Source organism: Oryctolagus cuniculus, chromosome 1 (genome assembly GCF_051225735.1).
Source record: "Oryctolagus cuniculus isolate XC-2025 breed Fujian yellow rabbit chromosome 1, ASM5122573v1, whole genome shotgun sequence".
Lineage (NCBI taxonomy): Eukaryota > Metazoa > Chordata > Mammalia > Lagomorpha > Leporidae > Oryctolagus > Oryctolagus cuniculus.
Genome location: NC_142867.1, coordinates 229,395,999 through 229,423,084, shown reverse-complemented (window position 1 = coordinate 229,423,084; position 27,086 = coordinate 229,395,999). Strand labels below are relative to the sequence as shown.

The 27,086-nt window shown below is 45.2% G+C and overlaps 1 protein-coding gene across 11 annotated transcripts in view; it reads right to left on the bottom strand.

Moving 5' to 3' along the window:
- Nucleotides 1–1,511: 1,511 nt before the first annotated feature.
- Nucleotides 1,512–27,086, bottom strand: part of GAPVD1 (GTPase activating protein and VPS9 domains 1) — a 100,195-nt gene continuing 74,620 nt past the window's right edge. For 6 of the 11 annotated variants that reach the window (XR_016212124.1, XR_016212129.1, XM_017350057.4 and 3 more), the window contains exons 16-26: nucleotides 25,996–26,083; nucleotides 25,039–25,119; nucleotides 19,554–19,676; nucleotides 18,138–18,267; nucleotides 15,420–15,529; nucleotides 14,969–15,128; nucleotides 12,911–13,098; nucleotides 11,111–11,324; nucleotides 8,241–8,313; nucleotides 6,164–6,361; nucleotides 1,512–4,639 (exon numbers count right to left, since the gene is read on the bottom strand). Coding sequence is in view for 7 of the 11 variants with exons in the window: in XM_017350057.4 (XP_017205546.2) it covers nucleotides 4,499–4,639; nucleotides 6,164–6,361; nucleotides 8,241–8,313; nucleotides 11,111–11,324; nucleotides 12,911–13,098; nucleotides 14,969–15,128; nucleotides 15,420–15,529; nucleotides 18,138–18,267; nucleotides 19,554–19,676; nucleotides 25,039–25,119; nucleotides 25,996–26,083 (1,506 nt within the window). In the remaining 4 variants the exon portion in view is untranslated. The remainder of the gene's footprint in view (nucleotides 4,640–6,163; nucleotides 6,362–8,240; nucleotides 8,314–11,110; nucleotides 11,325–12,910; nucleotides 13,099–14,968; nucleotides 15,129–15,419; nucleotides 15,530–18,137; nucleotides 18,268–19,553; nucleotides 19,677–25,038; nucleotides 25,120–25,995; nucleotides 26,084–27,086) is intronic. The other 5 variants (XR_016212126.1, XR_016212130.1, XM_017350061.4 and 2 more) reach the window with 1 other exon arrangement.

The window sequence follows — 27,086 nt, the reverse complement described above, 5'->3', positions numbered from 1 at the left end:
GGAGGGCCGGTGGGCATAATCATAGCAGGAGTCCAAGAGACACAGGCAACTCAAGTTGGCAAGAAACACTGAATTCCATTTTCAGCTCAAAGCAAGTCACAGAATTCATTTTAATACAGAAGGAAGGGGCCGGCGTGGTGACACAGTAGGTTAATCCTCCGCCTGCGGTGCCGGCATCCCATATGGGCACCGTTTCTAGTCCCAGCTGCTCCTCTTTCAGTCCAGCTCTCTGCTATGGCCTGGGATAGCAGTGAAGGGTGGCCCAGGTCCCTGGGCCCCTGCACTCGTCTGAAAAACCAGGAGGAATCCTGATTTCAGACCGGCACAGCTCCAGCCATTGCGGCCATTTGGGGAGTGAACCAACGGAAGGAAGACCTTTCTCTCTGTTTCTCTCTCTCTCACTGTCTGTAACTTACCTGTCAAATAAATAAATAAAATCTTAAAAAAAAAAAAAAAAAAAAAAAAAAGAAGGAATGAGAACTGGGTCTTAAGCCAGTTTTTAAATGCTTCCTTCTAAACCCACTGTCACAGTACAGGGATGGCAGCTTCCTGCCAGCTGGGGCTCCTGGTTACCGGTGACTTCCCTCTGCTGAAGAGATGTGTGAAGGCTTCATGAATATTGTGACCACATCCAACACTCTGGCTTTCAGAACCAAGGCTGACGAACAGCTACCATATTCAGGGGCCAGTCAGAAAGTGCATTACAACAGGAGCCGTCGTCACTCCCAGACCACCTGGGTCCTCACTCTCGGGTCACTCTAGTTCCTTCTCTGGCCACACTCAACAAACACGAGGCTGTTCAGGTAAAAAGGCAAGCAGGAATTCACGAACATCAGTAACATTCAAGAAGTCACATTTTCAGAAAAGCTTCTGAACACATTATAGATGATGGAAACATAAAACCCAGTGAATTAAACTGCTCTCCCTCTTTAATCAGTTTTGCTGGATGCTATTACACATTAGTAATCATGTTAGGGGTCGGGATAGCTTCCTACTCACAGACAAGGCTGTGCCAGCTCACTGAGGCTGACAGAAAGGTGTTAGAGGTTTCAAGAGGAGAGGCAGAACAAAGCTTTTTCATACAGGCAAAGACAAGAAGAACATGGCAGGCAAGACAGAGTACCAGCCCAGCAGAGGTGGATTCTTAAGGCGTGTGGCCCTGCCTTCCTCTGGCTTGGGACTTCACATCTGCAGCCCAGGAGCTGGGGACGTAGCAGTGCCGCCACAGCCCAGCCACAACCTTAAAGGAAGCAAACTCTATCTTCAATTCTCCAGGGGTTCTCAAGAGTAACACAGCTATTCCTGGCCACCCTACTTCTTGGGTAATGTACATTCTAAAGCATAATAAATAAGCATCAATCTGGCAAAGATCTCGGCAGCTGGGCATTCAAATTATTCCAAATATCTCATCATTGATTTAGTTCATCCACTGAGTAAAAATTCTTTGCCCATCAAGATTATTCCTGCCCCCCACCCCACCAATTATAGTAATTCCACACAAAATACAGTCATCAGAAGAGGGAAACAGACTTCTCTTTAATGAGACAAAGCGGGGACTGGAGAGGCAGGAGGCACGTCCAGGGCACACACACTGAGGCTGTGACCTCCACGACGCTCTATCACTTCCATGCAACCCACCAGGGGTTCCGAGCACATGTCCCCACGTGCTCTTATCACACCCAAGACAGTTTTAAGCCTCAAACATTTGGAACACCAACTTGACCCTTTCTTGGCCCAAACTGGAATTCGCGTGGCAAACAATAGGAAAAGGGTATCGCGGTCTGGCATGTAGTCAGCTCCAGCTTCCTAGGTCTTGCTGTTTGGCCTGGGTTTTGTTCTCTCCTGCAACTCAGGGACATTTGTCTGTAAAGTCCACTCTGCCCAGCTTCCAGGTCACAGACACAGGAGAGAAAACCGGCATCACATCTACTGCCAATGCCTCAGACAGCCCAACCCCCTGACTACCGCAGTTGAACCATCTGTATAAAAGGCTTTCAAAAGCAAGTTTTATAAAGAAAAGCAGAAGAAAGTAATCACTGTGGCTGAGATTTTATCTAATGCAGAAAAGGAAACAGTGTTTACTGGTTTGGTTTTTTCTAAAGACATTTGTAAGGTCGTCTTCTCTGTTATTTCTATTACTTCCAGAAGTAGAACATCAAAGCAAAATACAAATTGATTTTTCTTTTCCCTTAGAGAAGTTAATTCTACAAGACGTCAGTGAGTTGACCCACTCTCTCCTGATTTAACATCCATTAACCTTGTAAATGCTGTGTAACAACGGGTGGCTGCCACCGCGTCCCACAGGTGCTTTTCACACACGACCAGGGCTGGGAACACTGAAGAACAACCATTCCTCTTCCCTGGCAGAACCGAACCAGACCCCCGTCTGACCGCCACCACTGCCACACCGAAGGCAGCGATGGTGAGGCTGAGGCGGTGCTTCCTCAGCCAGGGTGCCCGAGGGACACTCAGCCACCTGCAGCAGCTGGGCCCTGATCTGCCAGCAGCGAGCCAGGAGGTGCCACCAGGGCCGAATTCTACCCTCACCACTGGCTCAAGCACTCGAGAGCCCGCTCTCCTGTTCCAGGCTGGCTCCCGACCCCAAAGCCACAGCTTCTCTTCCACAGAAAACAGTCCTGCTGCGATGTCCAATCTGCATTTATTTCCACAGTGGTAACATGAAATATATTTAGCAACCCTTGTGGAGGAAAACACTCATTGATTTATGAGCTAAATCCCGTAACAGTGCATTTCAGCTACCCAGAGTCTACTGTTGATTGAATATTTACTGAATCAAGGCTGAAGTACATGGACTCCCGTCTAGGTCTCAGGTACCATGTCACAGCCTGTCTTGTGTTGATGATGGAATCTGACTTCTAGTACCTGGACAGGTTTGACACGGCAGTATGATCCTGTGCACGGCTCTCTTGACATTCAAATGGACATTCTGTAGTACTGGTTTACGTCTGATCTCTCCTATAAGACAGAAACCACATCCCACACTCCCATACAACGTATTACTTTTGGTATTTTTAAATAAATGAGTGAGAAGAGGTGGAGGCATAAAGCAAACCCAGCTTCTTTAGGCCTTAGGAAACACAGATCTTTATGAAAGGGGCAAATGGCTCTGCACTCACCCACTCAAGGCTGCGTGCCCTGGCTCCCTTAGAAAAGTCTGGAAATGCCGCCAACAACAAGGGACGCAGCCCCGGGCCTGAGAAGCTGAGTGAGGCCAGCCCGGGTGGCCCATGTACATGACTTGTGCTTGAAGCTTTGCTGTGTCTCCCTGGCCAGTGGCTCAGGCACCAAAACCCACTCCTGATAACAATCGATACACAACACAAATCAGACTACTGAAACACGGGCTTCTTTCCAGAAGAAGGAAATAAAGGCACAGAAACCTGCCAAAATAGACTTTTCCCCATAAGAGTAGTGTGGTTGATTAAAATAGTTCATCACTAGTAAACTTGTATCACTAGAGTAGACAATACAAATTAGTTTAAAAAAAATGACATTCACTGAATTCCTGGTCTGTGCATTCAATGTGAATAATCATCAAAAATATATTACAATTAAAGGTTTGTAAGGAGCTCTGTCTGGGGTTTCTACAGTATGGTTAGTATTTCAGATGAGAAGTGCCACCATAACACATTAGGTGTCTATTGTCCTTACGTAACGCATGCCCATTGGAGAGTCCAGACACTTCCAGGGTGAGACATGTCCAAGTGACTTACTCTGCGACTTTTACACTCCTCATCAAAGGCAGCCCTGTGTATGGATCCAGTTCCACACCTACAAAGTTCAATAAACTAGTCCATGTTAATAAATACTTCTGTGTATTTCTGTTTCTTGCTTTTAAGCTCAGCTTAAATTTTGTCAAGGAAACCATTTCACAAGACAGTATGTCACAACCTACCATCAGCAATATTCCTTGTTTATTAGTATCTGAGATGTCCTTGGCACATCGAATATAAATATATATTATATTTACATTTCTTTCTTAGCTTCTCCATTTAGGTGAGTGTATTTATAGATAATGCCACTAATGCACCACTACTACAATCCTCGGTGCGGCTGGTACTCTGCTTCCATTAGATGCAAATCAGGTAAGACAGCATCTTAAAAGAGGTGTATTGTTCTTTTTTAAAATATAAGGAAAGAACAGGTATCCATGAATGGAAGTCTAGGAATTTTCTATGAGATTTTGTTTTTTAAAAATATTTCAAAATACCCAAAAAAGTGGTCCCTTTTTGCAGTAGTATTTTCTACGTGGGGACAAGGAAAGAAAATATGTAACCCAGAAAGGAAAAGAGCCCAAAGAAAAGAGAACCTGCTTGTTAGCTCATTCATCTGTTTAGTAAAGATCTATTTTAAAATGTCTGAATGCTGTACAGTACTATACAAAAACAATCTTCAGCCTTCAGAGCAGCTGGCTCATTCTCTTAGAGATCTATTTGCCCAACTGACAGTCTGCCTCTTTGGTGGGCCTTAGTCTTGGTCACTTCCGGTCATCGATGGTTTTTATGAATTCCACTGCTGCTGTGAACTGCATCCACCAGTAGGACTCCTCCCCAGACAGACAGCTGGCATAAAAGCTACTGATATACTGTACAGTAGACAGCAAACAGGGTGGATTTGCCTAGAGAAATGAAAAAGAAAAGGAGTCAATTCCTTGGAGGTAGAGCTCTGCAAAATTATTTAAGTGTCTCAGAAAGAGATACCAGCCCTCTTGAAAATAATCCAAAATGCAATTTTTGGAAGTATCTGTAACTCCTACATACTGTAACAACCATATACAGGAAATGCAACCCAGGTACCAACTTCACTGTACTTTCTAGAACTTCCTATGCTGCAACTTGCACTGGTCTCACAGGAGAACAAACGAACTCCAGTGGTCTGACATCCCAGGATTCCAGAATGGTAGACAAAGAAATAAATACTGTACGCAAACTGAGTTCTATCTGGCAAGTTCAGGTAGAGTCAGCTAAGAAAGAAGAAAGATTAACAGATAATACTCCCTCTGTTGTAGGAGGTAACACAGAACTTCTCACTTGTCACCTTTTTCATATGAAGAGAACGGACACTGGTTGTTAACAAGTTAAAAGGCCTTTTCCTTAAAACCAGCTTCAACTGGCTCTGCAGAGGGACCAGAGAGATCATGAGAGGAGGCAGCACAAAACCTGCCTGGAGGAGCTGCATCTGCAAGCTAAGTGTTCAGGTTGCAATTACTGCAAATATTAGGAATTTTTTTTTTTTTTGACAGGCAGAGTGGACAGTGAGAAAGAGAGACAGAGAGAAAGGTCTTCCTTTGCCGTTGGTTCACCCTCCAACGGCTGGATGGCGGCGCACCGCACTGATCCGATGGCAGGAGCCAGGTACTTATCCTGGTCTCCCATGGGGTGCAGGGCCCAAGCACTTGGGCCATCCTCCACTGCCTTCCCGGGCCACAGCAGAGAGCTGGCCTGGAAGAGGGGCAACCGGGACAGAATCCGGCGCCCTGACCGGGACTAGAACCCGGTGTGCCAGCGCCGCAAGGCGAAGGATTAGCCTAGTGAGCTGCAGCGCCGGCCGAAATATTAGGAATTAAACACAGGACTACGTCAGACACACTTTAGACACCAACAGATGGCTGAGCTGACGGGAATCCCTGAGTGATTCAGTCACGTAGTGGATATGTGCACCCACACTGCATGATAACCCACAAAATATCTGAAATAAATCATTTAAATAATAAAACCGTAATTTTAAAGTCAAAGGACAAGAGATGTCAGTACTTCTTAAAATAATTTACTGCAAGATAAAAGGCTAAAAGAGGAGAAATGATTGGTAAATTTGGTGGTCCATATGCCAAGCACTACAAAGAACTTCATGTGAAAGAAGAAATGTTTAAGAGCCTGCCCTCATCCATCCACTCAATCATTACACACTGAGCTCCAAGCATGAACCTCAGGCACTGCTTTAGAAGCCCGAGTGTTCATTCATCTAGTGGCTTCCACCCTAACTTGTGGACAGATCAAGTTCCAACATTTGATACTTTCCTTCTGGGTTACACAGAGCTTGAACCCTGGAGAAGAGCCAAAGTGTGTAACGTCACGCCGAGCTGCACCCTGCCCCCTGCTCAGCGGGACAGACAAGCTCTGACTGCACGCAGGACGCGGCCCACCTTTATCAACACAAACACCAGCACGGGGACGAAGTCGTCAGCTCCAGGGACAGAGTCCTCGTTGGCCAGGCTCAGGAGGTTCATGATCGTGGAGCACATTCGCAGGATGCACTGCACCTTGTCCCGGGGCGTTTTGTACGCACTTATCGTCCTGATTTCTGACTGTGCAGATGGCCAGGGCGCCTCCCGAAGGTAAACCTAGGTTAGGACAACAGACAGACCCTGAATCAAGCGGCAACCCTGGGCACTGAAGGCTCAGCACTGAGCCTTCAGGTCAGGAAGTAGAGGGCAAAGTGGGTTCTTTCCCCTTCCATCCAAGATTGAAGCTTTTAACTTTTAAATAATTTGCTCCTCATTTTAAAATACAGCAACCCATACATCCATTAATACAGAAAGGGCATATATAACACAGAACCCAGAATGCATAACATTTCAAACAATTATCTTCATTAAATAGCTAAAGAGGAACTTCTCTATATGTAGTAGCTGATTCCAAAAGCACAAAAAAGTTACTAAAGAGGATAATTGTAAAATTAGGGATGGGGGGCTGGTGCTGTGGCATAGGGGGTAAAGCCACAAATACCCACAACACTCAGGGTTGGGCCAGACATAAGCCAGAAGCCAGGACCTCAATCCAGGTCTCCCATCTGGGTCAGGGAATCAAGTACGTGAGTCACCTGCTACCTGCCAGGGCGCGCGCGCATTAGCAGGAAGCAGAGCTAGGACTCAAACCCACGGCACCATAACATGGGACACAGGGGTTCCCAGCTGCACTTAACTGCTGCACCAAACACTTGCTCCTAATCATTTTTTAAAAATCATATGCACCATTGTTGCAGTACTTCTACAAATAACAGATTCCAGAAACAGACTGTTAAGAATTTTATGCAAGTTAATGTTTATTAGTAGAGCTTTTCATTTAAAAACTTAAAATACCTGAAATTTTCTTGTTTTCTTATTTTGTAAGAGATGAGAGATGTAATAGGTAAAAACACTGGCTTCTGGGGCCAGCAGTGTGGTGTAGCAGGTTAAGCTGCTGCCTACACTGCCAGCATCCCAAATGGGTGCCACTTTGAGTCTCGGCTGTTCCACTTTTTTTTTTTTTTTCAGATTTATTTTATTTATTTGAAAGACAGAGTTACAGAGAGAGGTAGAGAAAGAGAGAGAGGTCTTCCATCTGCTGGTTCACTCCTCAGATGGCCGCAATGGCCGGAGATTTGCTGATCTGAAGCCAGGAGCTTCCTCCGAGTTTCCCACGTGGGTGCAGGGGCCCAAGGACCTGGGCCATCTTCTACTGCTTTCCCAGGCCATAGCAGAGAACAGGATCGGAAGAGGAGCAGCCGGGACTCGAACCGGCGCCCACATGGGATGCCAGCGCTTCAGGCCAGGGCTTTAACCCGCTGCGCCACAGCGCCGGTCCCTGCTCCACTTCTGATCAAGCTCTCTGCTATGGCCTGGGAGGGCAGTAGAAGATGGCCCAAGTCCTTGGGCCCCTGCACCTGTGTGGGAGACCCAGAAAGAAGCTCCTGGCTCCTAGCATCAGATTGCGCAGCTCCAACTGGGGAGTGAACCAGTGAATGGAAGACTTCTCTCTCTGCCTCTCCTTCTCTCTCTGTGTAACTCTTTCAAATAAATAAATAAATCTTAAAAAAAAAAAAAAAACCATACACACACACACACACACACACAAAACCACTGGTTTCAACAACTAGAGAGAATCTGAGCTGAAATCCAAGCCCTGTCCTGGAACAGCAGTTCTCACACTCTTTGCAGGACACCAGCCCTTCCTCCAGCATGACCTGACTACACAAGCACCGATGGCCACCTTGGCCCGGGACATCAGGGCTGGGATGAGGCTCTACCTGGCCCTGAGGGGCTTCAGGGAAGGGTTCTTCCCTGCAGGCTCTCAGGCCCCTTTTCATGCCAGAGAATGTCTCCCAGAATCACCTTTGGAAACTTGAAGGTTAGACTGAATTATATTTTATCATATTCCAGCTCCTTGAAAAAGTGGTACTATGCAGTGGTCTATCACACAGCGGTTGGTTACTATCACACACACCACAGAAACCTGCATTACCTCTGGTATCTGAAGAGCTCTATGATTGGCAGTCACTACTTTAGACAATCTCTGGATATGTTCATGAAGAACCCTGAAAATCCACAAAAATATATACATAAACACACATTTCAGAAAATAAGCTATCCAAATCATAAAATATTTTCCAAAATGTTTAGGACATTTTAATCTTATTTCTACACACGGATTACAATTACGGTTGAGCTATAAGTTTCTTTCTTGTCAAAAAAGGCTCTGCTTAGAAATGCTGAGGGAGTGAGCTGAGGAGACGCAGAGACAAGGAGGAAGTCCTCCTTTCCTGGACTAAGAGTGCATTTCAAGACACACAGGAGAGGAACCCTGAGCCCAGGAGCTGCTTGGATACACCACTAAATAAAGTAGAGGAAAAGGCAGATGGAAAAAAGGGAGAAGTAGAGTGTAGCTAGAAACAAAGACCACGAATGTTAGGTAGAAAATGGCCCCAGTCACCTGCTCAACCCCTCATTCTGTATATGAAGATGATGAAGCTTCAAACAGTAACGGATTTGCCTAAGACTCCACAGGGTGACTTGCAGGAGCTAAACTGAGCTTCCTGGCTTCTAGCGTTCCTTCCAGGACACGGTGTCCACTTTCACATTCTGTAAAACTTGTAGAAATGCTATGGAGGAGTGGGTAAAAAGAATCTGCTTTGCAGTTCCTCTCTGCATTAAGTACAATTTGAATGTTCCCATTCCTGTCCCATGTCAGAAGCTAAAACCTGGTGTTCTGCAGAGAACAGCAGGGCGTATTATGTACAGACATGTGGCTGAGCTAACAGCTCCTGAGACTATGAACACTCAAGGGACGCAGGTTGGACTGATGCTAACCCATGTCCTAGAAAAATGAGTTCTCCAAATATACATAGGCAGTGTCTTAAAAATCTCTCTATAGGAAAATCTTACATAAACCACTCACAGCCCACCTGAGATCCTATTACACAGAACCCTGAGAGTCACCAGGCACAGGAAACCATCAGTGACAGTTTCAACATGCTTAGGGCAAAATAGGTCACGATGCTCAAGAAAGAGGAAAATAAAAATGTCAAATCCTCTATGGTTTCCCTGCCTTAAAAGAGCTGATGTCACCATTCTAGATGTTTAATGATACTCAGGTTAATGCTCATTTCTATTAAATATGTAATGAACACACACTAGAAGCCAGGCCCTGTGCTAAGCACTGTGGTATAGTGAATATAAGCACTATTTCCTGCTCTCACAGAGGGGACACTCTAGTGGAGAAGGTAGCATTCATCAAACATTCACACAAAACAGTGATGGGGGCTGACGCTGTGGTGCAGCAGGTTAACACCCTGGCCTGAAGTGCTGGCGTTCCATATGGGTGCCAGTTCGAGACCCAGCTGCTCTATTTCTGATCCAGCTCTCTGCTGTGGCCTGGGAAAGCAGTAGAAGACAGCCCAAGTCCTTGGGCCCCTGCACCCATGTGGAAGACCTGGAAGAAGCACCTGGCTCCTGGCTTCGGATCAGTGCAGCTCCAGCCATTGCGGCCAACTGGGGAGTGAACCATTGGATGAAAGACCTCTTTCTCTCTGCCTCTCCTCTCTCTGTGTAACTCTTTCAAATAAATAAATAAATCTTAAAAAACAAAAAAAAAAAGCAGTGTTGAAGATCGAGGAGAGGTTTGTGATGTCTGCAGACAGTGTCTGGCCATCACACTGGTGGCTGCTACTAGCATCTAGTGTGAGAGACCAAGGACGCCACTAGACGCCCTACAATGCACAGGACAACCTGCCACCTCAAAAAACCGTCAGTTGTGCTGGGCTGAGTTTTACCAAGACTGAAAAAAATGGCAAATTATTTTTCAACAACAAAGGCGCCTGGGGCCAGCACTGTGGCATAGCGGGTAAAGCTGCCACCTGCAGTGCCAGCATCCCATATGGGCTGGGAAAGCAGCAGAAGATGGCCCAAGTCCTTGGGCCCTTGTACCCACATAGGAGGCCCAAAAGCAACTCCTGGCTTCGGATCGGCACAGCTCCGGCCGTTGCAGATATCTGGGGAGTGAACCTATGGATGGAAGACCTCTCTCTCTGCCTCTGCCTCTCTGTAACTCTGCCTTTCAAAATAAATAAATACATCTTTAAAAACAAACAAACAAACAAAAACAAAGGTGCCCAGGCCTGAGACAGCCATACCAGGATCTAGTGAGGAAAGGTTTCCCAAGAAAATGAGGCTCGAGTCAAGAACTGAAAGGCTAAGGGCTGGAGTTGTGGTGTAGTGGGTGCCAGTTTGAGACCCAGCTTCTCTATTTCTGACCCAGCTTCTCTATTTCTGATCCAGCTTCTCGCTATTGTGCCTGGGAAAGCAGTAGAAGATGGCCCAAGTGCTTGGGCCCCTGCACCCATGTGGCAGACAGGAATGAAGCTCCTGGCTCAGGCCTGGCCCAGCCGTGGCTACTGCAGCCGTTCTGTGACTGAACAAGTGGATGGAAGATCTGTCTCTTCCTCTCCCTCTGTACCTCTGCCTTTCAAATAAATAAATCTTTTTAAAATAACAACAACAAAAACACCCTTGATTAACTTAGGTATTTCTTTAAAGGAAAAAAAAAGATCTGAATGATAGTAAGAGTTAAACACAGAAAGAGGGCAGGGAAGAACACCCTAGGCAGTGCAATCCAAAATGGCCACACCCATACACACTTCTTCCAGCCTGACTGCCCACATCCCTGACAATGGGTACTACTATGCCTTCCGATCATATATCTGGTGGGTGAAAAGTGGTAATGTGCATTTCCTTTTACTTTCAGGCCCTAAATCACAGGGATAGCTTGCTGAATATGAGGCTATCTGACACATCCCTCACAGTGCGACAACAGGCACTCAATGTAGAAGCACTCACTGGTCACGAAGTATGTCTCCGTCCTGATTAGGGTAGAAAGCCAGCTTGAAAATCCGGTTCATCACACTCCGTTCGATGGCCAGCTGAGCATCCTGCAGCTGCTCTTCACTTGCGTTTTGCCATATGACATCCTGGGCCATGGCACCATACAGGAACTGCAGAAAGTCTTCTACCTGAGCAGTTTTATCATCAGCTGCTGTGAGTTTCTGAAAGTCTCCAATGCAAAATAATAATTTTAAAAATATACTATCTGAATAACTTTAAAAAAATTAACTACAGTAGTTAGTCCTTCCTTATTTATGGTTTTGCTTTCCATATTTCGTTACTTGAGGTGTGAAACTAATAAATGGAAAATTCCAGAAGTAAACAATCCATAAATCCTAAACTGCACAGCATTCTAAGCAGTGTGATGAAATCTTGAGCTATTCTGCTCAGTCCCACTTGGAATGTCAATCATCCCTTGGTATGGCACATCCATGCTCTACTTACTACCTGCCCATGAGCCAATAAGAGCATTCAGTTATCAGTGTTGCACACAGAGTTCAGTACCACATTTCACACATCCACTGTGGAGTGAGGCATGGTCTTGGAACATAGTCACTAGCAATGCAGACATCATGATTTTAAAGCCAAAAGTATTGGGATGTGTCCTTTTAGTCTGTATAACTCTGACTTTCAAATGAATAAATAAATTTTTTTTTGAGAGAATGATTGATTGACTTTATTTATTTTTTTAACTTTTATTTAATAAATACAAATTTCCAAAGTACAGCTTTCAGATTACAGTGGCTTTTTCCCCCCACAATAAATAAATCTTTAAAAAAAAAAAAGAAAAATATGCAGCCAAATTTTTAAAATCAGGAGAAACTAAGAAATCTATAAATCTTGAGCTAGCGCTGTGGTGCAGAGGGTTAAGCCTTGACCTGCTGTGCCGGCATCCCACATGGGCGCCGGTTCTAGTCCCGGCTGCTGCATTTCTGATCCAGCTGATCTGATCCCATGCACCTGGGAAAGCAGAGGAAGATGGCCCAAGTGCTTGGGCCCTTGGACCCATGTGGGAGACCTGGGGGGAAGTGCCTGGTTCCTGGTTTCAGCCTGCCCCACCCCGAGCCATGGAGGGCATTTAGGGAGAGAACCAGCAGATGGAAGATCTCTCTCTGTAACTCTGCCTTTCAAAAAAATTAAAATAAATCTTTAAAAAAAATGAATATTCCAGCCGGCGCCGCGGCTCACTAGGCTAATCCTCCGCCTTGCGGCGCCGGCACACCAGGTTCTAGTCCCAGTCGGGGCACCAGATTCTGTCCCGGTTGCACCTCTTCCAGGCCAGCTCTCTGCTGTGGCCAGGGAGTGCAGTGGAGGATGGCCCAAGTGCTTGGGTCCTGCACCCCATGGGAGACCAGGAGAAGCACCTGGCTCCTGCCTTCGGATCAGCATGGTGCGCCGGTTGCAGCGCGCCGGCCACAGCGGCCACTGGAGGGTGAACCAACGGCAAAGGAAGACCTTTCTCTCTGTCTCTCTCTCTCACTGTCCACTCTGCCTGTCAAAAAAATAAAAAAATAAATAAATATTCCAATCCAGGAGAAAAATGCAGTAAGTGGCTTGACATCAAAGTGGCTTGACACCTCACACGGGTACAGGGGCCCAAAGTTTAATTACTACGCATCTCTAAAACTACTAGCTGTTAAGGAACTGTGGTAAAGCACACAGATGTTTGAACAAACTGCAAAGCAAAACAAAATGTCCCAGTTTTCCCAATACAGACTGGCTGGAGTCATGGTTAATCTGAAGATAGTTAGTTACCTTGAATGAATTCCCTGATCTTCTTTTCTTTGCTCTCAAGCAGTAACCTCACACAGACGGTGGTAAAGTATCGATTGGCTACTTCTTTGTCCCGCAAAACCCTTTGCAACAGCCTTTCCAGGTGAGCCTGTGTTGTCTGCAGACCTTGTCGACAGCGAGTGAGATAGGCGATATATGGCGCTCTTTTCCTAAAAAGAAAGACACTTTGCAGGACATCAAAGATATACAGTGCACACTTTCTTTGGAGACTGAGTCCTAACTTTTCTTTAAAATAAAAAAGTACTGGCCGGCGCCGTGGCTCACTAGGCTAATCCTCCGCCTTGCGGCACCGGCACCCCAGGTTCTAGTCCCGGTCGGGGCACCGGATTCTGTCCCAGTTGCCCCTCTTGCAGGCCAGCTCTCTGCTGTGGCCAGGGAGTGCAGTGGAGGATGGCCCAAGTGCTTGGGCCCTGCACCCCATGGGAGACCAGGATAAGTACCTGGCTCCTGGCTCCTGCCATCGGATCAGCGCGGTGCGCCGGTCACAGCATGCCAGCCGCAGCGGCCACTGGAGGGTGAACCAACGGCAAAGGAAGACCTTTCTCTCTGTCTCTCTCTCTCACTGTCCACTCTGCCTGTCCAAAAAAAAAAAGTACTTCCTAATTTTTGGGTTTATAAATTGGCATCTCAGTCTGCAGACAAGTGTCTTGGGGACTAATTATGCTGCTAGCTCAAGAAACAGAACCAGGACTGGGCATTAAAGCAGGTAGTTCAGACACCTGCATCCCACACTGTAACTCTGAGAGGCAGCAGATGATGTTCATGTAGTTGGGTGGATCTCTGCCATCCGCATGGGAGACCCGGATTGACTTCCTGTCTCCCAGTTTCACTCAGATGCAGCCCTGGCCATTGTAAGCATCTAGGGAGTGAACCGGTGGACGAGAGCTTGTCTCTCTCTTCTTCTGCCTTTCAAGGAAACAGAAGAAAGAAGGAAACAGAACCTTTTTTTTTTTTTTTTTTTTTGACAGGCAGAGTGGACAGTGAGAGAGAGAGACAGAGAGAAAGGTCTTCCTTTGCCGTTGGTTCACCCTCCAATGGCCGCCGCGGCCGGCGCGCTGCGGCCGGCGCACCGCGCTGATCCGATGGCAGGAGCCAGGAGCCAGGTGCTTTTCCTGGTCTCCCATGGGGTGCAGGGCCCAAGCACCTGGGCCATCCTCCACTGCACTCCCTGGCCACAGCAGAGGGCTGGCCTGGAAGAGGGGCAACTGGGACAGAATCCAGCGCCCCGACCGGGACTAGAACCCGGTGTGCCGGCGCCGCTAGGCGGAGGATTAGCCTAGTGAGCCGCGGCGCCGGCCCGGAAACAGAACCATTTTTGCATGTTTGTGAAGAATATCATCCATTGGGCTGAACACTCAGCTACTGAACTCACTACATCTTAATAAGTCTTTGGCACATTGGCTTATTTTATTTATTTTTCTTTTACACTGGTTTATTTTAAATAGGATCACTGTCTCATGCTGGTAGGACCTCATACCTACAAGGAAACTGACTGTCAGAGACTAAAAAAACAAAAATGTAAGGTTATATTCCCCAAGGTCATCCCCACTGTTTGTTTACTTATAGTCTAAATGTACCGACCATTGGGGCACTTGGTCCCTAGGCCTCTCTAACAACCAGTGGCATCCATCTCTGGAACACTGCAGGGCCTGCGGCAGAGAAGGGTGGCGTTTCCCAGACAACTCCTGCCTCTCTGCTCAGAAAAGCAGTCTTTCCCACCACCCTTTTAAAAGAAGGAAGAGGACACGCTACTTCTATGCTGGGCTCAAAATCTACGACATTCCTTTATCTGCTTCTGTGGAAAGCTAAAGTGAGCTGCACTTCTCTGCTAGTGCGAGCTGCTCATCCAGAGCCGCATTTCCAGACCACCCAAACGCGCTGCTTGCAAATCTGCGCCTCGGTAAACACAGCTCAGTACTTTGTGGTAGGCCTGGAGTTATTCCTGAAATAAAGCTGAAAAGAAACTTGTAGCTAAAAATGAGGCTGTAAGCTCCAGGCTGCGAAGGTTGGGTTTCTTACCGGTAGTCCTCAGCAATAGATGCCAGCAGTTTTCTACACGTCCTATTGTCAAAGCGGCACACACAACGCATTGTTTCTTGCAGTTGGGCCATTAAGTTCTTATCTTGCAAATTAATTGCTTCAGCTATTTGAACTTTCAAGAAGCATACAATTTCATTATCTAAAGAAAAAATATGAGAATTTTGTTACTGAGAGTTTCCAAAGGCTGTAGTAACCGGCTAGCATTTGAGATGCCCAGTTTTACTTTACTCTGTATCAACTGAATGAAGCTATACTGCCACTCCCAATAGGAAACTACTTCAATAAACCATCAGTACCCAAAGTGCCCTTAAGTGACACTAATACTGTTAAACTACCTAGAACTGCTGTATGGTTTAAACAGTGGCATACAAGCAATTTCACAGGTTCAATAGGCAAATATAGGGGGAAAGAAAACGATTTCGCAGCTTGCCTTCGGGGTCTGCATGGTCTGGTAACCCATTCCTTGTTGAATGCGTCAGCACTGGGAAGGCTACGGAATCCGCAGAGCAAAGGGCAAGCCTCAGTTTCTTTTTTGCATCTCTGAAAAAAAATGAGTAGAAAATACAATTATTTCTTTATCCAGGTATAGTCACATTTATGAATATTACTACATAAATTAATTTGCTACCTCAGGACTCAAATCTTCAAATAGTTATTTGAAAAGGATAATTTTTACTTATTGACACCTCACTTCAAAGAGGAAGCCCTCCACCTGCCCACAGAGAACAGCAGTAACAGTGCCCTGGGCAGGGCCCCCTCTGCCGTCAGCAGAATCAAACAACAAATCCTTTGTGACCTCTCATCATGTGCTAAGGGCTACAACAGGCACCGTGAGAAGACCAGAAAAGCCCATTATGCCTGGGAAGGGGAGGGCCACAGAGCTTATGAAAACCCTAACACTGAAATCACGGCTGCCTTCCTTCTACATCTCTGAGACGCTGCTCCTGCCCAAGACAAGCTCTGTGCCTGGCAAGAAGCCCTTTCCAATGCTCAACTGCTTGAGCCTTTAGTGTCAGGCCAAAATCTGCTTCCAATTCCTGACCCACTACCAGCATGACGGTGTCGCTCCACCCCTGACCAGGCAGCACTTCAGACTGGGAGACACCACCAAGCTGCTTCTATTTGCTAGTGTCTATTCTCCTCTGGTTCAGTGTTCAAAACTGTCTTCCAAAGAGAGGAGTCCAAATACCCCAAAGGAAGGCCAAGGGCTTCCTTCTCTGCAAGTGTGTCTAGTCCACTTCCTCTGACAAACTCTCTTTCCCTAATGGTTCCCTACTGGTTCCCTTCCTGTAAAATGAGCAGAGTAGAAATCAAGTTGATCAATTATAACCTTCACCCACTTTGCAAAGGCTTAAAATAAAAAACTCTGTGCAATTTTACTGTAGGGAAAAACAATAATTATAACAAAATGATACACTACTGAGTCTATTTTAGGAGTGGCACTGTGGCACAGCAGATCAAGCGCTGTCTACAGTGCCATATCCCATAAGGGGACCCATGAGGGCACCGATTTGAGTCCTGTCTGCTCCACTTCCTACCCAGCTCCCTGCTAATGTGCCTGGGAAAGCAGCAGAGGATGTTCCAAGTGCTTGGGCCCCTGCACCCATATGGCAGACCTGGAAGAAGCTCCTGGCTACTGGCTTCAGACCAGCCCAGCAGCTCTGGCTGTTTTGGCCATTTGGGTAATGAATCAGAGGATAGAAGATCATATCTCTCTGTCTCTCTTTCTCTTCTCTCTGTGACTCCTTCAAATAAATATATTTTTTAAAAAGTTTATTTTAAATAATTAGGAGAGTATAAATATGAAATAATATTGGCCATGTATTAGCAGGTAATATAAGTAGTAGGTAATAAAATTAGTAGGTAATATAAGTAAGAGGAGTATCATTATATTCTTTCACTCCTGCGCATGTTTGAGAATTTCTAGAATAAAAAGTTAAAGGGAAAAAGCGAGGGAATTTCCAAAGTTCACAAGAAATAACCAGGGCTTTAAAATTGCTACTCCTTGTCTGAGCAAGCAGAGTTTATCAAACAAGGGCAAAATCTTTAGGATCCTGAAGTCGTTAACCTTCTCAAGCCCCATTAGACCCAGGGCGGGCATTTGGTCAAAAGCTACTTGGGATGTTACAACCCATACGGAAGTACCTGGGTTCTCATCCCATCTCTGGTCCTGACTCCAGCTTCCTGCTTATGTGCCTGAGGAGCTATAGGTCATGACTCAAGCAACTGGGTCCTGCCTCCAATGTGGGAGATCTGGATCAAGTTCTGAGGTCCTGATTTTAGTCTGGCTATTGCAGGCACTGGGAGAATGAACTGAAGAATGGAAGACCTGTCTCTGTCTCTGCCTCTCTCCTGTCATTCTGCTTTTCAAATAAATAAAGTTTTAAACAGAAAAAGAGAAATCTTCCCAGGAACAAGCATGATGACAAATGAAAGGGCCCCAGCAGGAGACAGTGGGTTATTGCAAACCTGCAGCTGACCCCACTTCTGAACTGCCTCTGTTCTCTCCCAGTATTTCTCGCCCAGGCCGGCAGCACTACTTGGGCAGGGGCCCTGCAATCTATTTAATTTAAATTGCTTCTGTGGCTCCTTTGAGCATATGAGTTTTTTAAAAATATGTGAAGAGGGGCCAGAGCAGTGACGTAGTAAGTAAAGTGGCCGCCTGCAGTGCCGGCATCCCAAATGGGTGCCGGGTTGAGTCCCAGCTGCTCCACTTCCAATCCAGCTCTCTGCTATGGCCTGTGAAAGCGGTAGAAGATGGCCCAAGTCCTTGGGGCCCCGCGCCCACGTGGGAGACAGAAGAAGCTCCAGGCTCCTGGCTTTGGATTGGCCCAGCTCCAGCTGTTGTGGCCATGTGGCAAGCAAACCAGTGGATGGAAGACCTTTCTCTCTGCCTCCTCCTCTAACTCTGCCTTTAAAATAAATAAGTAAATCTTTTAAGAAAAAAATACATGAAGTAGAGATTTTTATACATGGCATCCACAACTAAAACAGTCTTCCTAGTTAATAGCATCTCTTTCTTATGTCTCTACTTTAGACATTTATTAAGTGACTCAAACAATCATCTGAAATGAGTATTCTTTTCGCTATAGCGATGGTGATGGCAAAGTTTAAACCCAAAAGTTTGAACACCCCATGAAAGAAATACCTATAAGAAAAAGCAGACTCCTGAGGGTGGGCTGCTTGGCTGGCGGAGTCAGGGAGATCGTCGGCAGAGATGTTCTGTAGCGTTTCATCCCGAGGAGAATCATGTGCACTTTCACCATCACCCAGAACCTCTAAAAAAACCCAACTTGTGTTACCAGTTTGCTGGAGATTCTCCCAGAAGATACTCTATGCACATACAGGCATAAATACACACAGTATACTAGGTATGCTTTTATCTACTTTGGTTTCTGCTTAATTTATCTTAGGGGCTATATCATTATTTTTCTGACACCTACTGAGAATTCCACTACGAGGAAAAGAGAATCGTTTAAAAAATATGTACTAAGCAACAATGGATAACTATCCTGAAGGTCTCCCAGGTGGGGCTGACACTGTGGCATAGCAGGTAAAGCTGCCCCCTGCAGTGCCAGCATCCCATATGGGCACTGGTTTGAGTCCCAGCTGCTCCACTTCCAATCCAGCTCTCTGTTATGGCCTGGGAAAGCAGTAAAAGATGGCCCAAGTCCTTGGGCCCCTGCACCTGCATGGAAGACCCAGAAGAAGCTCCTGGCTCCTGGCTTCAGATCATCTCAGCTCTGGCTATTGCAGCCATCTGGGGAGTAAACCAGCAGATGGAAGACTTCTCTTTCTCTCTCTGCCTCTGCCTCTCTGTAACTCTGCCTCTCAAAATAATTAAATAAATCTTTAAAAAAATAGTCTCCCAGGCTAAACTCAGCTGTACAACTAGATAAAAGTACAGTTCTACACAGTTTAAAAAGCATGCCCTAATTCCCTCTGAACCATTCACCCAAAACTCATGGGATGGCCGGCGCCGCGGCTCAATAGGTTAATCCTCCACCTAGCAGCGCCGGCACCCTGGGTTCTAGTCCCGGTCGGGGCGCTGGATTCTGTCCCGGTTGCTCCTCTTCCAGGCCAGCTCTCTGCTGTGGCCCGGGAGTGCAGTGGAGGATGGCCCAAGTGCTTGGGCCCTGCACCCCATGGGAGACCAGGAGAAGCACCTGGCTCCTGCCATCGGATCAGCGCGGTGCACTGGCCACAGCGTGCCAGCTGTGGCGGCCATTGGAGAGTGAACCAACGGCAAAAGGAAGACCTTTCTCTCTGTCTCTCTCTCTCACTGTCCACTCTGCCTGTCAAAAAAAAAAAAAAAAAAAGAAAAAAAAAAAGAAAAGAAAAAAAAAACCTCATGGGGTAACAAGTCTAACACATATAAGCATATGGGGATACCCAGGCTTATTGGGAGAGGGACATCAATTTAATCTGGTTTGGTTACCAAGTCTGCAATTTTGAGATAATAAACTGATTTCACTTGCTCTTCTTTTAAAGGCTACTTAAGTTCAAACTACTTTTATCACTGTGATTTAAAAGTTACTGTTCAAATCTCTATCATGATTCTTACCTGTACTTTCATAGTTCGCTATTGCTCCTTCACTGGGGCTGGTCCGTTTAATGGCATTCCTGTATTTGTCCAAAATGTCCTCGGCGACCTGAGCTTGTGCACTTAATCTAGGGCTGGAATCATCTGTGGGGAGAGGACAGTGAGAAGATTAGTTCTTTAGTTTGTTCAAGTCTGACATTAGTAGGACACCATTAGCATAATCCCAAAGGCAGATTAGGAGGTAAGACTTAAAAAGAGCACATATCTCAATGCTAAGAGGCACCATGCAGCTGCCTACTCATCCCACTTCTAGGTCTGAGAGCCTTGCCAAAGCAGGAAACAGAGACCAGTTAGCTCCACTTTCTCATCATCACCAGAATTCAGTGCAGACTGATGGATGATGAGTTTTTAAGTGCTTACATTCGAATCACTGTCATGAGCAATTCACACTAATAGAATTTCCAACAATACTTTTTATAGGTAGATTTCATTTATTGACAGCTCTATGCTCAAGGAGGAAAAAAAGAACTATTCAAACATAAATATTTTTTAATAATAACAAAAATATCTTTCTGCATTCTTCTTTCACAAATCTCTCCAGCACACCTGAAAACTGTGCATCCTCATGTTCTGTCTCACTAAACCTCAGCATCACAGTACTACTGCTGGAATACAGCACCTGTTAGATCTGCTGACAAAATGAAGTTCCACGGTGACACACATCCAGGCCAACAGGCAATCATAAATGTCCACATTCTGGTAGAATCTCATTTTTAAAAAATCACTAGATTAAATATGTGCACATGTGTTAATAGCAGCTAACATTTATTGAGCACTTACCACATGCCAGGAACTGTGCTAAGCACCTTTCATGGACTATTTCTATTTAACATTAAACAATGTTAACAAGGGGCTCCTTTTATCAATTTCCAGAAGAGGAAATCAAGACCTAGAGAATGCATGTAGCATGCTCTCAGGCATCATATCTCCACAAAACTGTAGTAATTAGGAAGACAGGATTTCCACAGAAATCAGTATTTTTGCTATAATGCAATTTGAATTCAAAATGTGAACTGATAAAACCTTTATCAAAGGGCTAGTGCTGTGGCATAGTGGGTTAAGCTGCCGCCTGCAGTGCTGGCATCCCACATGGGCACCGGTTCTAGTCCCAGCTGCTCCACTACTGATCTCTGCTATGGCCTGGGAAAGCAGTGGAAGATGGCCCAAATCCTTGGGCCTCTGGACACACAAGGGAAGACCGGAGACCAGGAAGAAGCTCCTGGCTTTTGGCTTCGTATCAGCTTAGCTCCAGCCATTAAGGCCATTTCAGGAGAGAGCCAGTGGATGGAAGACTTTTTTCTCTCTCTGCCTCTGCCCCTCTGTAATTCTGACCTTCAAATAAATAAAGAAAAACCTTTATTATGATAGAATCCTGTTTTGGAGGGTGAACATTTTTGAGTAACCACTTTTGAATGCTGTTGAAAGTTCTGAAAAAGATTATACAGTTGAGCTAACGACAGTGACAGCCATAATGTTCCTTATAAACCTTTATTTCTATTAACACCACTCTCAAAATTCTTAACCATAAATAACTTAAAAAAATGTTCACTTATAAGGATGTGAGCACTATTTTCATAGTAAAAAATGGGGGACAATTAAATACAGAACAAGAGAATGCTTATAGTGTAGCAGAAACATATGACTATTTTATAGCCACTAAAAATGATTTAAAAAACAACTATGTCAAGTATAAATTGAGAGAGCAGTTTATAAATTAACATGTGGTAAGAAAAGAATATAAACTATTACATATACAATCTAATTCAATCCTCAAAGAGCCATGTACAAATATTGAGAAAGACTAGGAGAGAACAGGAAAATCACAGCGGTGAGAAGAGCAGGAATATGGGTAGTTTCTTTTCTTTTTCTTTTTTTAAAAAAGATTTATTTATTCAAAAGGCAGAGTTAGAGAGACACAGAAAAAGATCTTCCATCCACTGGTTCCCTCCCCAAATGGCTGCAAGGGCCAGCGCTGGGCCAGATTGAAGCCAGGAGCCAGGGCTTCTTCCAGTCTCCCAGTTGGTTGTCAGGAACTCGAACACTTGGGCCATCTTCTGCTGCATTCCCAGGTGCATTAGCAGGTTCTGGGGCAGCTGGGACTTGAACTAGAGCCCATATCGATACTGGCATTGCAAGAGGCAGCTTAAAATGTTATACCACATGCTGGCTCCAGAAATTTTCTTTCAAAACAGTTGAAAACTGATTTAATGACAACTTTTCACACTTGATCTTAGCCAAAAGTCTGAGAAGCAATTAATGATAACTTTTCAATGAGTGATAGGAAAATTATTTGTACTAATAGGGAAGCTAAATTGCTTAACTCACACCCAAAAACAGTATTCTTTATGAAAAAAATTACTCTTTAGCTTCTATTCCAAGCAACAAGAACAAAAAAAAATATGTAGCCCAAAGATGGTGTAAAAAAAAAAAAATTTAGAGGCTGGCACTGTGGTGTAGTGGTTGAGGCCACTGCTTGCAGTGCCAGCATCCCATATGGGTGCCAATTAAATTTATGGATGCTCCACTTCCAATCCAGCTCCTTGCTGGTGGCCTGGGAAAAGCAGTGGAGGATGGCCCAGGTGTTTGGGTCCCTGCCACCCACATTGGGAACCCAGGTGGAACTCCTGGCTCCTGGCTTTGGCCTGGCCTAACCCTAGCCATTGTAGTCATCAGAGGAATGAACCAGAGGATGGACGATACCTCTCTCTGTCTCTTCTCTCTAACTCTACCTTTCAAATAAATAAATCTTTAAAAAAATAATTTGCAACTTCTCTGAAGTTATTAATTTAACATTTTTTTTTTTGACAGGCAGAGTGGACAGTGAGAGAGAAACAGAGAGAAAGGTCTTCCTTTTGCCGTTGGTTCACCCTCCAATGGCCGCTGCGGCCGGCGCGCTGCGGCCGGCGCACCGCGCTGATCCGATGGCAGGAGCCAGGAGCCAGGTGCTTTTCCTGGTCTCCCATGGGGTGCAGGGCCCAAGCACCTGGGCCATCCTCCACTGCACTCCCTGGCCACAGCAGAGGGCTGGCCTGGAAGAGGGGCCACCGGGACAGAATCCGGCGCCCCAACCGGGACTAGAACTCGGTGTGCCGGCGCCGCTAGGCGGAGGATTAGCCTAGTGAGCCGTGGCGCCGGCCTAATTCAACATTTTTTAAAATTTTTTTTTTATTTGAAAGAGTTACACAGAGAGAGAAGGAGAGGCAGAAAGAGAGAGAGGGATCTTCCATCCACTGGTTCACTCCCCAATTGGCCACAACGGCTGGAGCTGTGCCAATTTGAAGTCAGGAGCCAGGAGCTTCTTCCGGGTTTTCCCCATGCGGTTGCAGGGGCCCAAAGACTTGGGCCATCTTCTACTGCTTTCCCAAGCCACAGCAGAGAGCTGGATCAGTAGTGGAGCAGCCGGCACTCGAACCGGCACACATATGGAATACCAGCACTGCGGACGGCAGCTTTACCTGCTATGCCCCAGCGCCAGCTCCTATTCAACATTTTTAAAACATGAGGTTGCATTAAGAGTAATCCAGTGTAGGGGCCAGAGTTGCGGTGCACGGGGTTAAGCTGCTGCTTGAGACACTGGCATCCCAGGCAGAGTGCCAGCTGAAGACCGAGCTGTTCAGCTCCAATCCAGCTTCCTGCTAATGTGCCTGGAAAGGCAGTGGAGGATGACCCAGGTAGCTGAACCCCTGCCACTACACAGGAGACCTGGATGGAGTTCTAGGCTCTTAGCTTGGGCCTGGTCCAGCACCAGCCACTGCAGTTATTTGGGGAGTGAACCGATGGATGCAAGACTGCTTTCTCTCTCACTCTCTGTTATTTTGCCTTTCAAATAAATAAATCTTAAAAAAAAAAAAAAAAAGAGTAATCCATTGTAAACCTTGGTGTTCTGAACACATGAACATAGTAAGGATACATAAATTATTTTCCAAAAGGACAATGTCTTCCCAAATCTTTCCAATCAAACTGGAAGGCCCTGATGAACTGATGTCATGTGGGATTTAGCATAATATCCACCACACTTAGCACAGTGACTGGCATGAGTCAGATGGCCAACAAGCTATTTGTTAATTGGTTAAGACAGGCTTGGCTGCCCTCAGCAGGGAACCCTGGCTTGTAGGCACACTTGCTGGTGTTCAGAACCACTATTCCAGGCAAGTTACACTATCAGACAGAGCAGGAAGGTATATGCAAGGACATAGAGACATACGTAAATATACAGAGTAGGTATTAGGCAACATGCATTAAATGGGATTTTACTGGCACTATACCGCTTTTTTTTTTTAAATAACAACAAAAATCTTCATTTTAATTAGTAGGATAACATCATTTAAAATCAAGAGAAGAAAAGAGGTGAGAAATGAAATTCCCTCTAGATGCTCTATAGCCACCGGAAATAATCTACGGTTATCAAACTCTAGGTTGAGTCATTAACACTACTTCTCAAACTCTTTCCTTTGGGGAAGCTCATTTCTGATGTGCCAAAAAGAACTCAGAAATACAAAAGCTGAGTAAGGTTAGAGACTAATCCCAAGTTGTGTTTTCCTTGGTTCAGATAAAATGTTAAAGTGGTTGAAGCTATAAAAGAAAAAAAAAGTAAAATTTTAAAATACTTTTGTTATAGTGACTGGTTTTTTTTTTAATATTCATGTATTTATGGGGTAGGGGGAGGAGAGCTTCCATCTGCTGGTTCTCTCTCCAAATGCCTGAAATAGACCAGGGCTAGCCCAGACTGAACCAGGAGCCTGGAACTCAATCTGGGTTTCCCACACGAGTGGCAGGAACCTAACTACTTGAGATGCCTCCCAGAGTGTGTACTGGCAAGAAGCTGGAACAGAAGTGGAGCTGGGACTGGAACCCAGGCACTCCGAAATGGGATACAGGAACCCCACATGGCATTCGAACTGCTGTGCCAAAACACTTGTCCTGGCATTTATGATACTATTTAAATAAGTAATTTATCACACACAAAAAATGATTAGATAAAATAGAATTCCACTGTGATCCTGAATAAACCAGATCAAACTACAGATAGAAATAAATTTCGAATTCAATGATCAATGTTAGGGAAAACGACTCAATCAATGATCCAAAGATGCAGCATGCGTATCACTAAAACCATCACCACACTTTCCTAGAAGGCACTCTGCCATCATCCCACTAGATGGCGAGCTGTAGTGTGGGCCTAGAGAGAGGCTCAGGATCGGGGCCTCATGGTAAACAAAGTTATGACAATGAGGATGATGATGGTGGTGGCAGTCTGCGGGAAGGGCACACTGGGATTCACTGTGGCCACCCACTGGAAACCACAGAGCTACGAAGAACACACTCCCCACTGTACACACACAGACACACCCTTCTAAAATGGCAACGCTTATGGCACCCAATAAAAAGTGTTATGAAATATGTGCTCTGGGAATGAAGGAGCCAGGAAGTCCATGGGTCTACAAACCTGTGAGTGTTGAGAATCTGTCAGGCCCCAGATCATCTTTGTCTTTTTCTTGTTTTTCTTTCTTTCTAAATGGTATAGGAGCTGGAAATTAAATAAAGTCAGTAGTGTGACATATAACATACTGCACTACTTGGAAGTTACTGGGTGTGCCAACATTTCTAAGTGAAAGGAGGATGAAAAGTTTAAAAGCTAAGAAATTCTAAGTGCTGACCAATAATTGTTCTCAAAATAGCATTGAAGGTTCTTAAAGAAACTTTCAGAATCTGCTTTGGAGTCAGTGGCCATAGCAAGAATGACTTAATAGGAATCCAGTGGGACTAAATCGAATGCTTCGATCTATGCTCATGAACAGCACGTTCAAGACTCCTAGGCTCGTTTCCTGGAGCATCTCTCGGGAGCTCCTGGGAGAGGCCAGCGGAAGCAGCCCAGCTTCACTCCTGGATGAGCTCTCCTTCAGGAAGAGAGGCTTCTGTCAATCAAATGACGCCAGGCTACTTACCAAAAAAGCAAATAATTTTATACACCACCTTCCAAAGTAAACATTCACTAATATTCAGGGTATAAGCATTCTCAATGAACACACATAAAGAGCTTAAATTTACAATAAGAATGTAAAGGATGAATTTTCAATGTTATAATTACAAATTACATCCCATCTTCCACAAAAATAATAGCAATTCCTATGTCAAAGTCCTCTGTTTAGCTTCAATAGCATATGAAGTTACCACCACCTAGCAGCCACTTCCATTTATAAAACTGTGCCCCCTCTCAAGAACATTTCTAAAGCTCTGCCCTAGCATTCATCACAGTGAAACCATTTTCTATACCCTCAAAACAACTAGAAGCTTACGCCCAGCAAGCCTTACAGAGTGTTGAGACATGGGCTCTCTCTCAAAGAGATTTTGGGAACTTTGCTTCCTGTAGTTAACACAGCACTTTAATATTTTGTAAAATTACCTTTAGGCATAGCTGAAACAAAACGTTTTCTCCACCAAGGTCTGTTCCTGTCTGATTTCTCATCATCACTATCTTTGCGTTCTTCAGTCTGTGGAAAAAGTTAGAAGCTTTATTTGGAGTTGGGCAGCAGAATAAATTACTATGAAAAAGATTTTGGTACATCTGTGAAATACAAAAAACAGTCTTATTTGCCTAGAAGCAAAACTGTTCTTACTACCATGGAAGCAATTCTAGAACATGGAAATACACCTTTCAAGAACCAGACTTGATCTGCTTGAGGGTTTGACAGCAGGTACTGTCTTATTACTATTAATGAACTGTAGAGAGCCCAGCATAGATAAGCACTCAGAAAATACATATGGAGTAAGTAAATGCAGTGCAAACAAACTCTAGAGAAGTAGCAATGAAGTAGCAGTAGTATGCATAATAATAAAATAATAAAAGATGTACTATGTGCCGTTAAAAAAAAAAGCTATCATTTAAATGTCTGTTAAAAAAACTGTCCTTTTTTTGAAAAAAAAAAAAAAAAAAAAAAAAAAAAAAAAAGATGTACTATGAGAGGTAGGGTTATAGTCAGTGAGAGGGAGAAACAGAAAGAAAGCCCTTTCCATTGGTTCACTCCCCAAATGGTCACAATGGCTGGAGCTGCACCAATCTGAAGCCAAGAGCCAGGAGCTTCTTCCAGGTCTCCCACGTGGGTGCAGGGGCCCAAGGATTTGGGCCATCCTCTACTGCTTTCCCATGCCATAGCAGAGAGCTGGATTGGAAGAGGAGCAGCCAGGACTAGAACCGGTGCCCATGTGAGATGCCAAGCGCCGCAGGCGGAGGATTAACCCACTGCACCACAGCACTGGCCCCAACCTCTTTTTATAGATGCAAAATATGAGACCAAAAAAGGTTATCCTCCTACCTTCCCCAAAGTTACACAACCTGTTTGTGGCATAGCTGAGACCGAGATTTGACAAACTACAAAGCTCATGTTTTGAGTACCAATATAGCCACATTGTCATCGAGACCACAGGGTAAAGAGCAGGAGCCATGACTCCTTTACTAGCCGATCATGTGACTGTGTACAAATCACCTAATTTCTA